Source organism: Tympanuchus pallidicinctus, unplaced genomic scaffold, assembly GCF_026119805.1.
Source record: "Tympanuchus pallidicinctus isolate F22 unplaced genomic scaffold, pur_lepc_1.0 scaffold42, whole genome shotgun sequence".
NCBI lineage: Eukaryota > Metazoa > Chordata > Aves > Galliformes > Phasianidae > Tympanuchus > Tympanuchus pallidicinctus.
In genome coordinates this window covers 1,248,744-1,264,023 of record NW_026294761.1, presented here as the reverse complement: position 1 = coordinate 1,264,023, position 15,280 = coordinate 1,248,744, and the positions used below count along the sequence as shown (strand labels likewise).

The window sequence follows — 15,280 nt, the reverse complement described above, 5'->3', positions numbered from 1 at the left end:
GGGTGCAGGATGAGATGAAGGCTGGGATGCAGGATTGGGAAGTAACACTGGCCTGCAGGATAGGACGCACAGTGGGACAAAGAGTTGAGAGGCAGGCTTGGGATGAAGGATGGGATGATGCTTAGGCTACAGGACAGGACGTTATCTGGGGTTCAGGGCTGGGATGATGTCTGGGATGGGGGTTGGGATCAGGGTTGGGATGCAGGATTGGGATCAGGGTTGAGATGCAGGGTTGGGATGCAGGGTTGAGATGCAAGCTGGGATGCAGAATGGGATGAAGGCTGGGATACAGATTGGGATGCAGGCTGGGATGCAGAATAGGATGCAGAATGGGATGCAGGCTGGGATGCAGGTTGGGATGCAGGCAGGGATGCAGGTTGGGATGCAGGTTGGGATGCAGGTTGGGATGCAGGCAGGGATGCAGGTTGGGATGCAGTTTGGGATGCAGTTTGGGATGCAGGTTGGGATGCAGGCAGGGATGCAGGTTGGGATGCAGGCAGGGATGCAGGTTGGGATGCAGGCTGGGATGCAGGTTGGGATGCAGGCAGGGATGCAGGTTGGGATGCAGGCTGGGATGCAGGCTGGGATGCAGGCAGGGATGCAGGTTGGGATGCAGGCTGGGATGCTCACATCAGCAGAGCAGAGGCAGCTCAGCAGCAGCTCCCACCCCACACAGCAGCTTCAGGAACGCCTTGCCCACTGCAGAGCTGGGCGCCAGGCGGCTCAGCATCCTGGGGAGCAGAAGGGAAGCCCAGACTCCACTCCAGGCCATGCAAAACTCTGCAAAGAGCCAACAGACTGGGGAGAGGGGGGAAGAAAAAGCCAGAGATTTTCATGAAAAGGGAAGGAAAAAAAAAAAAAGGAAAAAAAAAAAAAATAAAAACAGTATTTCCAGTATTTCCCTGTGCGCCTTTGGCCTGGCGCAGCCCTTCTGCTCGCTGCTCTGTTTATACATGATAGACAACTAATTAACATCCAAGCCTCTTGAAAGGTCTTTTCAGAGGTAATGTACTGACAGAGGATGTCAGTGAGGAGCAGTGATTTGTCTAAGCAGTGATCACATTGTTTCAGACTGAATGAGGTGAATATTAAACTGCTTTAAATGCGCTCTTCATAAAGCACTAATTACATACTCCTGGGGGAGTACGGGCAAGGAATACTAAACAGCAGAAAAGTCAACAGTGCTTTTTATAGTACGTTGCTGGGTTCGGTGTTTTTCTGTCTTTCTTTCTCCGCTCTCTCTCTCCCTTTTACTGTACAATCGCAGCACGCTGAAGAATACACATTTATAGCACAATGGTTCACATCTAATTATATGGCAATCATTAGTTTTAACCTGGGTGCATTATATTCCCTTTGATATATTGTGCCCCCCGGCATCTCTTCGCACAGAAGTCTTCCAATGGCATTTACTCCCCACCCATGGAAAATAATAAAAAAAAAAAAGTGCTTTTTTTCCCATCATTAGCATTTGCTTATGATTTTTTTTTTTATTTTTTTTTTTCCCCTAAACAAAATTGGCAGCAATAAAAGGGGCAAAGAGGGGAGGAGGAGAAATCCGCTCCATCAGAATAGGAATCTGTTCCCTCCCTCGCGGAACGGCGCACTTTGTTATCGCCAAGGTAACCCGGCCGGGGGTCGGAGAGGAAAGGAAGCGCGGAATGGGGCAGGCAGGAATTCCTGCAGATCCTGCAGCAGCCCTGGTCCAGGTTGTCCCACAGAGGGACGATGGAGGCCACCACCCCCAGCCGTGGCTTTGGCGCTGAGGGTAGCGAGCGGGTCGTGGAATACGGGCCATGCATAGCGGGTATGGAGCAGAGGCAGGGCAGGGTGGGATTGCCAGGCCCAGGGCACGGCAGGGATGCTCAGATGCACGGGATACCAACCACACGTATGGGATACAAACAGATACGTAGGAAGCTACCAATCAAACCCTTTGCTTGTAAACCCAACGCACAGAGCGTGGCTCAAACCAGCAGGCTTTGGTCCGGTGCACGGGGTGCATCTGAGCACCACTGAGCGCGCGGGTTTTGTCTCCAACGCAGGGCGCATGGTCAGCTGGATGGAGCAGGATGCGAGCAGCTGAGATACGGCTTGAATGCACCGGTTTGGGTTCAGACACCTGTGGCGTGGCTCAAAGATTTGGGGTATGGCTCAAAGGCATGGGATGCGGCTCAGAGGCATGGAGTATGGCTCGAAGATTTGGGATATATCTCAGAGGCACGGAATATGGCTCAGAGATATGGAATATGGCTCAGAGATATGGAATGCGGCTCAAAGATTTGGAGTATGGCTCAGAGACACAGAGCATGGCTCAGAGACATGGAATATGGCCCAAAGTTTTGGGGTACGGCTCAAAGATTTGAGGTATGGCTCAGAGACAAGGAATGCGGCTCAAAGACGTGGAGTGTGGCTCAAAGGCATGGGGTACGACTCAGAGACGTGGAGCATGGCTCGGAGACACAAGAGTCGTCTTTACAGAGCGCGGCTCCGACGCGTGGAGCACAAGGTTTGGGCGCACACCCACTGAGAACAGCCCCAAGCCCCCGAATTTGGCTCAGCACCTCCCAGAGCCCACAGGTTGGCACAGTGGGGCCGAGACCAGGCACTGCCTTCCTTGGAGGTGCAAACTTCTTTGGAAAGGAGGAGCCAGGCAGCCCTTAGATATCTCTTTTTTTTCCTTTAAAGAACATGAAAGAATCTGATAATTACTTCTATCTACCACCCAACTGTACTAATTACCAACCTATTTCTTCACAGTATGACAGACACAGGCTCTCCAAAACACATAGAGATAAATTAGCACTAATTGGTTTTCCTCTGGCTGTTTGAATTAGTATTTAAAGCTCCAATTACAAAGCAGAATAATTACTATTAATGTCCTGTCGCAGTACAAAAGGCAGATATCTCGCGAACAAGTCCAGGTGTATTATTACACTGATTACTGAATATTTAACCTGGCTCATTAAGACAAAGACTTGGGGAAACTTGGGGGGAAAAAAAAAGAAAAAGGAAAGAAAATGGGGCTGCAGGGCTCAGAATCGGGGGCTGATGCTTCCCCCGAAGAGTGGGGAGTTGGGCAACGATTGGCACCCATTTCTTTACCTGGGTGGGGTGAGGTGCGGGCGGCCCAGCAGTGCCCTCTGCTGCCACCCACCTGGGGACACCACAGGGGACAACACAGCTCACCCCACAGCTCACCCCACAGCTCCCCGAGTGTTGGGTGGAAGCTCAGATCCAAGATCCCGTAGTGCTCCCATAGGATTTTGGGCAAGGTTGGTGCCTTGGTGCCACCACCATCCCACCAATGGGAGTTGGTGAAGGATCTGCCCTCAGTGCCACCATCCCTATGGGGTCACCAATGGGATTTGGTGAAGGATCTGCCCTCAGTGCCACCATCCCTATGGGGTCACCAATGGGATTTGGTGAAGGATCTGTCCTCAGTGCCACCATCCCTATGGGGTCACCAATGGGATTTGGTGAAGGATCTGCCCTCAGTGCCACCATCCCTATGGGGTCACCAATGGGATTTGGTGAAGGATCTGCCCTCAGTGCCACCATCCCTATGGGGCCACCAATGGGATTTGGTGAAGGATCTGCCCTCAGTGCCACCATCCCTATGGGGTCACCAATGGGATTTGGTGAAGGATCTTTCCTCAGTGCCACCACCATCCGTATGGGGTCACCAATGGGATTTGGTGAAGGATCTGCCCTCAGTGCCACCATCATCCCCATGGGGCCACCAATGGGATTTGGTGAAGGATCTTTCCTCAGTGCCACCATCCGTATGGGGCCACCAATGGGATTTGGTGAAGGATCTGCCCTCAGTGCCACCACCATCCCTATGGGGTCACCAATGGGATTTGGTGAAGGATCTGCCCTCAGTGCCACCATCCCTATGGGGTCACCAATGGGATTTGGTGAAGGATCTGCCCTCAGTGCCACCATCCCTATGGGGTCACCAATGGGATTTGGTGAAGGATCTTTCCTCAGTGCCACCACCATCCGTATGGGGCCACCAATGGGATTTGGTGAAGGATCTGCCCTCAGTGCCACCATCCCTATGGGGTCACCAATGGGATTTGGTGAAGGATCTGCCCTCAGTGCCACCACCATCCCTATGGGGCCACAAAAGGGACTTTGTGTGGCACCCCTGGGGCCACCCCTGCAGCTGGGTACCTCCAAGCTCCCAAAGCCCTGAGCACCAGGGTGCGGAGCGACAGGGGGAGGACAGGGAGGGATTTCTTTTTGGGAGATCAGGTGGGAGGCGTGCGGGGATGCCAGCTGGCGATGGGCTGTATTTCTACTGACAAGGCTTTACCCTGTAGGTGTGAGGAATTCCAATTAAATATTCAGCCTATTTGTCTGTGTGTGGGAGAGGGTTTGCTGTGCAGGAGGAAAGCCTCACATTCAGCTCCGTAGTGAACCATTAAGAGAGAAATTAGCTCAGTTCATCAAGGGAAGCCAGCGGAGGGTTTTCCTCGCTCTCCTACCTTGTTCCAGCTTTCGTTTGGAAGCAGAAGGGAAAAAAACAAGGCTGCGGTTTGCAGGAGGAGAAAAAAAGTCCTTTTTTAGGCTGCATCCTCAGCTCGTCCCAATGAGCGATCGATGCACTGGGAGAGGGGTGGGGGGGGGGGGCATGGTGCTCGATGGTTTTAATTGCTCTCACATTTACCGGCCACCTCCTTAATGAGTCGTTTGCAAGGTGCTAATTAATCGCCTCCAACCAAAAGCCTTTGCCTCGGGATGATCTTTTGAAGCCGGCCCTGTAAAAGTTCAGGTGTTATCGATCGAGGGCCCTTTTGGGATTCGCACAGGGGATCGATGGGGCAGCGCCTGCCCACGCGCGGCGATGGGCTCAGAGCCCCCAGTGCTGCGCGCCAGGCATCGTCCCCTGGCCTCCAGTGCCCCACCAGGTTGGTTTCGGGGCTGTTTCCAAACAAAACTCCGACCCGACACGGCAGGAGCCACCGATTTCATCATTTCTGGAACCTGCCGCCCGCGCGAAACGATTTTCCGACTCAGAATATCCGCATTTTAAATAGATCCCAAGGAAACAGCAGGAATAATAACAGTAAAAAAGGACAACTTTTTTCACAAAGCCACAAGCGATGTCCTGCTTCCCTCGCGCACAGCGCCTGCGTTTCGTGGAAGAAAAGTTGTTTGCAATGGGAACCAAGCTGTCATTTCACTCTCTGAGTGACGGGCATCGCTCGGAGAAGGGATTCCAGTTGGGAGCTGCCGAGAGCTGCCTTTAATCAGCCCCAAATCCCCGCTGTAAATTCCAGGTGAGAAATTAATCCCTTCTGTCAACTCCTCCCATGCCATGCGGAGACGGCCACCCCCATGGGGACAATCGGCGCTGGCTCTCTGGATGCGCCACCTCCAACAGGAGCAGAGGACGCTCCCTGCCCACTGCCCCACCTCCAGCGGGGTGCAGAGGGTCCCCCCTTCCTCTTTTTGGGGCGCTCTTTGGCTTTGCTGATGCCTGATGGTGCAGCCGCCCCTCTGTTGGGTTCGAGCATCCCCATGGCGCTCTGCGTGCTCGGACCCAACGATTTCGGCCTCTGGGGCAGCACCTGCAGATTTGGGATCGGGTTTGGTTTTCTCTCTCTCTCTCTCTATACACATTTTTTTTCTCCCTTCCTTTCTTTCAAAGCCCGAAGCCAACGACTCCATAGCAACCCCACAGCTCCCAGGGTCTGACTGCAGCGCTTTGATCGCGCTGTCGCTTCGTTTAAGGCGATACCCCTGTAGGTGTGAGGAACTCCAATTAAGCATTCCGCTGGCTTGCCGTGTGGGGGACAGGCTCTGCAGTGGAGGAGGGAAGCCTCGGTGACTAATCGCTCAGACACCGCGTCTGTGGCACCAGGGGAGGGCAGGCAGAGGGTTTTCCTCCGCCGTGCAGCTGCCTCTGCATTCCCTTTTCGGGAGATGCGCGGCTCCCTCCGGGCTGCGGGGCTTCCAGGCGGAAGCTGGAACGATCCCAAGCATCTCCTGGCACGGCCGGGATCCTCCTGCGGACGGATGCTGCTGCAAAGAGGAAGCAGATTCGGGAGGTTTGGGATGGCTTCGTGCGCTGCTTCGTGGGGTGCTGGGATCCCCTCGTGGCAGGGCAGCAACGGGGGTCTCCGCCGTGCGCATCGTGTCACCCCTGGGCTGAGCAGCCCTGTTTGGGGGGGAATTCCCCCAGGCTTGGACGGGCGGCCCCAAATTTGGATGGACATCCCTGAATGCGGATGAGCAGCCCTGAGTTTGGATGAGCAGCCCTAAATGTTGACTTGTTTCCCCACTTTTGGATGAGCAGCCCCAAATTTGGATGAACGCCTCTAAGTTTTGATGCGCTGACCCGAAGTTGATTGAGCATCCCCAGACTCGGGTAAGCAGCCCTAACTTCGCATGAGCAGCTCCAAATTTGGAGGAGGGGCCCTAAATTCAGGCTTGTTTCACCAAACTCAGACGAGCATCACCAACTTTGGATGAGCATCTCCAAATGTGGATGGCAGCCCCAAATTCAGACACGTTTCCCTAAATTTGAACGAGCGTCCCTGAATTCTGACCAGCAATCCTAAATTTCAGTGAGCGCTCCCAGCTCTGGATGAGCATCACAAATATGAAAAAAGAACCCTAATATTGGATGAGCATCCCCAGATTTGGATGATCAGCTCTAAATTCTGACCAGCAGCCCTAACTTTGGATGACCACCCCCAGCTCTGCATGAGCATCCCAAATGTGCACAAGCAACCCTGACTTTGGATGAGCATCCCAAATTTGGATGAGCAACCCTGACGATGGTTGAGCATCCCAAATTTGGATGAGCATCCCCGAATTCGGATGGCAGCACCAAATTCAAAACGCATTTCCCTAAATTTGAACAAACACCCCTAAATTCTGACCAGCAATCCTAACTTTAGGGGTCCAGCTCTGGATGAACATCCCAAATGTGCACAAGCAACACTGACTTTGCATGAGCTTCTCCAAATTCAGACGAGCATCCCTAATCTTGGATGAGCTTCCCCAAATTTGGATGAGCATCCCTAATTTTGGATGAGTGACCCCGACTTTGGATGAGCATCCCTAATTTTGGAGGAGTGACCCCGACTTTGCATGAGCATCCCAAATTCAGATGATCGCTGACAACTTTGGCCGAGCCCCCCTAAATCCCAACCAGCACCACTCAAGGCAGGCGCGCATCGCTAAGCACCAACACCCGGCCCCTCTCCCCGAATCCTCTCCACCACCACTCCTCTCCAGCCCCATCCACGCGGGGATCCGGCCCCACAGACGCACAACGCCCCATAATCCACCCCAAACCCCACTGCCTTTGGTGAGAGCATCTCCCACTGCCACCACCCCCAGTGCAGGGGAGGCGGTGTGGGCTACGGCCGTGGGCAGCGCAGGACGTGCCGTCCCTCCCCTGCGCTTCCCCACGGTGCTTTACATAACTTCTGCTGCTTAGTCACAGCTTCGCCTCTTTTTTCCTTCTTCTTCTTTTTTTTTTTTTGGAGCGATTTTCTCCGCCGCATCATTTCGGCAGGGAAGTCCCTTCCTCTCTCTGTTCCCGTGGTAACGGCACCGATTCGCCTTCCCGGTGATTCATGGCGGGGTGCAGTAGGAGTTCCCTCCTCCATCCCCGTGCTCCCACACACAGCCCCATTAATCACTGCTCTGCACCGTGGATGGGGGACGGGACCACGGGAATCCCACTGCGCACATCCCATACAGCTCTGTGTGCGTCCTATAGATCTCTATGTGCATCCCACAGATCCCCATGCACATCCTATGTGCCTCCGTGTCCATCCTATAGATGTCCACCTGCATCCTATGGACCTCCACATCCATCCTATAGATCTCCACCTGCATCCTATGGACCTCCATGTCCATCCTATACATCTCCATGCACATCCTATGTACCTCCACGTCCATCCTATAGATCTCCATCCGCATCCCATACATCTCCACCTGCATCCTATATACCTCCACGTCCATCCTATAGATCTCCATGCACATCCTATGTGCCTCCATGTCCATCCTATACATCTCCACCTGCATCCTATGTACCTCTACATCCATCCTATAGATCTCCATGCACATCCTATGTACCTCCACTTCCATCCTATAGATCTCCATCTGCATCCCATACATCTCCATACACCCCAAGCACCTCCACAGGCATCCTGCACATCTCCATGCACATCCCATACACCTCCACATGAATCCTACATGCTCCCACGCACATCCTACACATCTCCATGCACATCCTATGCATCCAATGCAAAGGGTGCCCATGCACGTCCCCTGGGCTCCATACGAAGCTTCCATGTACATTTCATCCCCTATAGAGCTCGATGTCCATATACAACTCATAGCCTGCACACACATAGGGCGTCCCTGCGCCTCCCACCCCGTTACACACATCTCCATGCACCACCCACCCCTACACACACAGGGTCTCCATACGTTTTGTTGCCTATGCACTGGGATCTCCACAGAAGCTTCATGGCTGCATCTCTGCTGGAAAACAAAACCAATCTGCAAACCGTCCCCGTGCCATTCAGGTGTGTTTTACCTGATTTATTCTCTCCTCGTTAAGAGTAGCTAATTAACAAACAACCGTTTGAATAAACAGCAGTGAGAGTGTTTGCAGCCACGCGTTATTGGATGGCGATGAATCATCGGCCTCCGTGTGCTAAATGGAAGAAGAAGCAACCAGGAAATCCCTAAATCCACTTCTACCTGGTGGCAAAGCAGGAGATGGGGCCGCATGTTGGGGTTCCCTGTCCCTGGGACGCCCCCGAGCCGTGCAGCTCCACCAGGAGCACCCAGCACTCCAAGCTCACCCCCATCACCCCAACCAACCCCACATCTCGGCTCCTGGATCGCATCCCAATGAACCACCTCCTCCAGGAGCACCTGGAAGCTGCAGATTGCTCAGGACACCCCAAACAACTCCAGATCTCTGCTGTGGGGCAGCACCAGACCAACAACCCGTGGAAGAAAGGAACGTTCCCAACCACTAAATTCAACCTGAGCAAGAGCAAAGCCGCGGGGCGCAGCCCGGGTGACAGAAACCTCTTTGTCACCATCATAATTGTCTCCCCCTCTGCAGATCCTTGGCAATTTAATGATTGTAATCACAGAGCGCGTGTCTGCCTGCCTGAAAGCAGGGGCTGGGAGAGGATGTGTGGGGCTGAGAGCTGATAGGTAGGGCTGGGGGAAGATGTGCAGGGTTGGGAGCTGATGTGCAGGGTTGGGAGCTGATGTGTACGGCCATGACCTGATGTGTAGGGTTGGAAGCTGATACGCAGGGCTGGGGGGAGATTTGTATGGCTGGGAGCTGATGTGTGGGGCTGGGAAATGATACGTAGGGCTGGGAGCAGAAATGTGGGGTTGGAGCTGATGCGTGGGGCTGGGAGCAGACATGCCCCCATGTTTTCCCCCTTGTCCCAGCCCCAAAATGTTCGCAGCTCTACAAACGCCCCATCCCAGGGTTGCTGCTCCCCAGGGTGCATCAGAGCCACCCTTTGCACTTCCTCATTCTGCAGCTTCCCAGCCAGAGTTGCCTGGCGGTGGCTTAGTGGAGAGGCTGGAAGTGCAATTACCTGAGAGCGTTAATTACAAGGCAGGAGGACAGGAGCCGAGCTGCAGCTCTGGGAACGTCCAGCAACTGCTCGCTCTGGGAGAAACCTGGTGCACGCAAGGAGGCTGCGGGCAAACACACATCCTTGTGCAAAGACCCATCTGTGCAAACACGTCCTTGTGCAAAGGCACGCGAGGGAAAACGCGCCCGTGCAAAGGTGAATGCTTGTGCAAACAGCAGCCCGTGCAAAGCAGCATTCTTGTGCAAAGCTGTGTGCATTTGTGCAAGCGCAGGCACTCATGCAAACACGCTTTCCCCCGCAGGCAGCTCTGCAGGCTCTGCTTTTTCCCACAGCAACGGGAAGGCGGCACTTTGCCCTCACGGTGCCCAGGAAATTACACAGATTAGCAGCTCCATTCTTTGGCGGTTCGGGCCAATCGTGTTCCGGTGCTGTTTTTCCATCAGCACGCAGTTGCTGCTGTCGCTTTGTTCCGGCAGACCCTTGGGCAGCACCGTGCCTTGCAGTCACTCCCGCTGTTGACTGAAGCCTATGTTTAAAGGTAATATAAACAGTTCAAGCTTTAAAATAAGCCGGATCCACCATCCCTACACGGCTCTGCCAAAGCTGGATTTTCCGACAGTGAGCCCCAAAGCCCTTTTCCCTGCGATATTTGCTGATGGTGGCAGTGATTAAAGCCCATCTGCTTGCAGAGCGACAGTGAGTAGAGGTTGACACCCAACTCTGGAGCTGGTGAACACCCGACCTCATCCCCAAAACGAGGCCCCAGGGAGAAAACCCAGCAGAGAAACCATGCTCCAGCAGCAAACCCTCTGCGTGGTTTTCTTTTCCTTCCGCTTTCGTTGTTCTTTTCCTTTTTAATAATTACTAATAAAGCTTTCATTAAAAGGGCAGTGACGCAGACTCGCACTGGGGAACCAAATATTCCAAGTCATCCATTAAATCAGCATTTCTCTCTGCTCTTCCCCTTTCAATTGTTGGGTTTAATAACCAAAAAGTAGAGTGGAACGAGCCTGGGAGAGGCGGAGCAGCACCTCAGCGATCGCTGCTCTGCAATTCCCCATCGCTGCGATGGGAACCAACGGGGAGCAACGCCGAGGCCCCAGCCCTGAAATTCCCCATGGCTGCCACGAGGGCCAACAGATTTGGCTGTTCCTCCAACCACTGCATCGCTGCCCATCAAATCCCCATTGCTGCCCATGGGGGCAGGAATTGGATCCTGCCGGTCCCCGCAGCTCCAAGCCCTGATGCTCTGCCTCTCCCCAGAGGAGCATTCCTCCGCTGGCAGCTCCCTGGGGCAGCTTTCCCACACCCACCTCTTCCCGCAGGCAGAGCTCGCATACCCAAAACCTGATTTAGTTTATATATATATATATATATATGCAGACTTTTTTTTTTTTCCTGCTAGAACCCAACCAAAAATCTTCTCCTTCCATATTCTATTTAGAATCATCTCATAGAACACCCTCACTTGGAAAGGGCCCCTAAGGATCATTGAGTCCGACTCCCAAATTCGCCTCCACGCCGACTGCGCCCCGCTCTGCCCTGTGCTCCCCGGCCACCACAGCCCTCGCTTCCCCAGCACAGCCGTGGTTCCATCCATGGCTCTGCACCAGCTCAGTTCTGGCACTGCGCAAGGACAAAAGTTTCCTTCTGGGTTCTTCCTTCAGGCTGGGGACAGGGTTGGGGACAGGGCTGGGAACCCTGTTGGGGTGCGGGGATGTGAGAACCCGCGGCGGCTCCTCCCCAGCCTGTTGTCATATGGGAAAAAAAACAACCCTCAAATTTTAAGGTTAATAAAGCCCTTGTTTGCTTAAGATAGCACCTGTTTCTATGGTGACACTTGCAACCCAGAACCTGTTTATCAGAGCGGTGACAAACGCAGGCGCGGGAGGGGGCCGTGGTGGCACTGGGACGTTCAGCAGCGATGGCGGCGCAGTGACCCCAGCGCCGACCCTCAGCCCACCCTACCAACACAACCCAACCTTCCCCGAAGGCGGGAACCAACTCCGAGCGCGGGGCCGACGGCTCCCATCACCCTTTCCCAACCTGTTGGCTGACGTCGCGGCCCCGACCGCTGCGCCCACCTCCACTCTGCTCTGCGCCTCAGTTTCCCCTCCATCCCCCCATCAGGACACGGCCGGGGCAGCGCCCAGCCCCGCTCCGCCCCATCTCAACGCAGGGTCTGGTGGCTGCCAGCACCCGTTTCCATAACGACTTTCTGCTACAAACATATTTGGATAAAAATAAAGTTCAAGCGGCGACGCTGCGGCGGAGCACAAATCTGCAGCTCCCGAGGAGGGGGGAAAGCCGGAACGCTCTCCTTCCCCTGGGCAGGATTTTCTGCCTTCCTTTGCTGCTCACGGAATGGCAATCCGTGTTTACTGGGTGGCTCCGCCGCCCGGCCCCGGCTCCTCACCGCTACCTGATGCTCCGCGTTGCACGCGGGATGATGCGATAAATTCATTTCCAACTCGCTGCAATCTCCTTTGAATATTTTAATGACTCATTGAATGGAGTTTAAAAAAAAAAAGAGAAAGAGAGAGAGAGAGAAAAAAAAAAAAAGGCGATTTCAAATGAACAATTATGCTGCATTAGAGTAAAGGCTGATTATATTTAAACACTGCTTGCACGGATAACGGGACATATCGACCTCCGCCTATAAGAGCTAATTTGGCTCTTATCTCTAAATAATTTTACACTGCAAATTACCATGAAAACCTAAAGGGCTTTAAAAACATTCATCAAAAGATATTATTCCACTTTGTAGCAACGTTTTTATTTAAATTATTTTGAATGGGAGTGAAAGCATCTCCGCAGCGCCTGACGAGCGGAGCGGCGGCGCCGCCGTTGGCGACCGGGAGCAGCGGATGGCAGCCGGTGGGATGGGGAGCTCCAACCCCAACGCTGCCTTTCGGGACACCGACCCCAAACCACCGCTGTGCTTTTTGGTTTTTTATTTGTTCCACGTCAGAACGGGTCCCCGGCCTCGGTGGCGAGTTGGGGCGCCGTGGTTTGAGTGCAGGGTTCCCAAATCTGGGTTCCAGGAGGGCCGCTCCGTGCCTACGGGAGGAAGACGCCTCCGGGGAGGGACTCCCAATGGCGAGCCCATGGGTGTGGGTGCAGAGATGCCCTATAACTTGGTGTCCTTCCATGCACGTGTGCACAATGCATGTAAGGCGTTGTGTCCCTGCACCCACGGCGCAGCGCTGGAGCTGAACAACTGCGGCTGGGGCCGACGGAGACGCGAAACCGACCCCCAAATTCACCTTTTCTCCCCCAGAGCCGCTGTGCTGCTGTCAGAGCTCCCTCCTCCCATCCTGCCGAGGAGATTTCCAACCTCAGCCCTGATTTGCTCAAGAAAAACGCAGCGCCTTCCGCGCGTTCGGCTGTAAATCCCCCCATCTCTGCTCCGACGATCGCGCGCTCAAAAAAATGAAAAAAAAAAGGGACAAAAAAAAAAAAAAAAAGACAAGAAAACCACAATAATTAGCAATAACGAACGCCTCAGAAGGAGCCGCGTGCAGAAGGGAAAACAAGAGCTCCAGCTTTTTTTTTTTTTTTTTTTTTGCGTTTAGTAAATATTAAAATTAATGAGAGACTTCCAAGACCCTGTTGTTAGAAATGCAGAAGGGCTTCTGTGAAGGATTATATATAAAAAAAATAAGAAAAAAATCACGAAAAGAAAGGCCTTGTGCACAAATCCCTGCAATTATTCCCAATGCTTTATGGTTGGGTTGGTTTTTTTTTTCTTCTTTTATTTTTCTTTTTTTTTTTTTCCAGCCAATTATGAAATTCGCAGAAAATATTAATATCTAATTTTAATTTGCTCAATATTCCCATTAACCATAAAAAAAAGCCTAATTAAGGTATCTGTACAAAAAGCCCTCAGCAGTAATTTTGGAGAATAATAGCAGAGAATGACGAGATATTTCTTGTTAAATGCGCGCCGCAAATTAATTGATATCTTAATTAGACTTCAGATTACGAGTTAGATTGATTCAGAGCTGAAACGCCGCATCTTCTAGGAGATAAGAGGAGGAGTGGGAGCACGGATTCACCCAAAGCCCTCAGGAAGCAAAGTGGCGACAGAAGGGCCCCCATCCGCTGCGTGGTGCTGGGCGCAAAGGGAAAATAGGGGATTCTGCACCAAAAATTGGGGAAAAGGAGAGATTTTGCACCAAAGCTGCTGGTTTTTTTCCCCCTCCCTTCAAGATTTTCACCAAAACTGATGTGGTTTTTCTTTTTCCCCCCTTCCTCTCCCAAAATAAGCTGACGACGAGAGCTCTCGCGAGATGGAGCGCAGGGAGAGCTGTGGGTGCGGAGTCTGCATGCAGCATCTTTTTTTTCTGCGTGTCTTTAGGAAAGAGTGGGAAAAAAAAAAGAAAGAGAAAAGAGGGGGAAAAAAAAAGCAGCAATATTTTAATCCCAGCCTCCCTGCGTTCGGAGTCAGGAAGCGCTGCCCTCCACGCACACCGAGCGCCGTTCGCGTTTCTCCCCCTTGGGGTTTCAGCCCCGCAATGAACGGCGCCCCACTGCGTGCAGCCGTGGGGCCGTGGCCGCCCTCCCACCTGGGGGCACTCAGACACTCACAGGGACGTCGGTGAGCAGCCAATGCCTCCAGAAGCGGCGCCGGGGGTCGGCTCTGCTGGGGGCGTCGGGGTCCACCAGCATCACCACGTACTTCTTGCTCTGCGAGAGAGGAGAGAAATGGGGGGCATGGGGTTGAATGAGCGAGGAGCAGCCTGCCCTGCATGGCTGCTTGTCACCCTTCCCTACCCTTGTCACCCTTCCCTATGCATGCACGAGCCAGGAGAATGCGGGGCAGGGGGAACAACAAGGAGGGGAACGCGCGGCACGCAGACCCACAGGATGGCCCCAAAGTCTCCAAAAGGCTCCGTGGAAGGAGAAGGGTGTTTGGGTGTGCATCCAAATAAATGCATTCAGGATTTCCCCCCGGCCCTGTAACACAGCACAGGGCTTTCTGCGCTCCTGCAATAGGATGCCAGCGCATTTCCTGAAAGCAGTGCCTGGCTGTGGGCACCCTCGGGGGTGCTGGTCCCTGTACGAGGGCACCCAGAGCACCAGGGTGCCACCAGTGCAGGGATTTGGGGCCCTGCAGGTTTGAAGTGACCTCTGGAGGTTTGTGGGAGGAAAATCTGATCTGTAAGGATTTGGCAGGACCTCAGGAGAGGGATTATCCTGCAAGCAGACAGATGAAGAGACCTCTCCTAACCAGACCTCCAGGTGCAACCTCTAGGGGCAGGGATTTCAGGGAACCGCCGCAGGATTGAGTCACAAGTTCTCATCCATGGAGCCAGAGCTCCCTATCTAAATCCCCCAGTGCCTTGGGAAACGGGCAGGGGTTGCACAGTGGGATCGTGGCCCTGCAGACAGCACCTCCGCTCCGTTCCCAAACCATGCTCCTGGTGCCCCCCACTCACCGTGCCCCCAAAGCCCCGCACGGCTCGGCCCTCGGTGCAAACCACAAAGCGCCGCCGCCACCCAACGAGCCATTCCAACAGCAAACCGTGGATTTACACCCACTGAGCCAAGAGCTTGCAATCCTGCGCTGATGCAACCTGCCCCAGAGCAAAGCGCCGTGCCTTAATCCCAGCTCGGTTCACCGCAATCGCTTTGCAACGGGTTTACGCCGAGCGTGCAGATGCGCACCCCCAAAA

The 15,280-nt window shown here is 53.6% G+C and overlaps 1 protein-coding gene and 1 long non-coding RNA gene across 6 annotated transcripts in view; both read right to left on the bottom strand.

Annotated features, from left to right (window-relative positions):
- The window catches only part of PEBP4 (phosphatidylethanolamine binding protein 4), a 56,358-nt gene that overhangs the window by 14,151 nt on the left and 26,927 nt on the right, over positions 1 to 15,280 (bottom strand). For both annotated transcript variants that reach the window (XM_052701975.1, XM_052701974.1), the window contains exon 4: positions 14,193 to 14,291. In XM_052701975.1, the coding sequence (XP_052557935.1) occupies positions 14,193 to 14,291 (99 nt within the window). The remainder of the gene's footprint in view (positions 1 to 14,192; positions 14,292 to 15,280) is intronic.
- On the bottom strand, positions 6,816 to 10,699 carry LOC128090033 (uncharacterized). 4 transcript variants are annotated; one of them, XR_008210765.1, is made up of 4 exons: positions 9,980 to 10,699; positions 7,963 to 9,705; positions 7,063 to 7,857; positions 6,816 to 7,002 (listed from the first exon to the last, which is right to left on the bottom strand). It is a non-coding gene; the product is annotated as an uncharacterized LOC128090033 (long non-coding RNA). The 4 variants fall into 4 exon arrangements; XR_008210767.1 differs by having other exon boundaries at positions 6,816 to 7,857; positions 7,963 to 8,061; positions 8,104 to 9,705; XR_008210766.1 differs by having other exon boundaries at positions 6,816 to 7,857; positions 7,963 to 9,237; positions 9,278 to 9,705.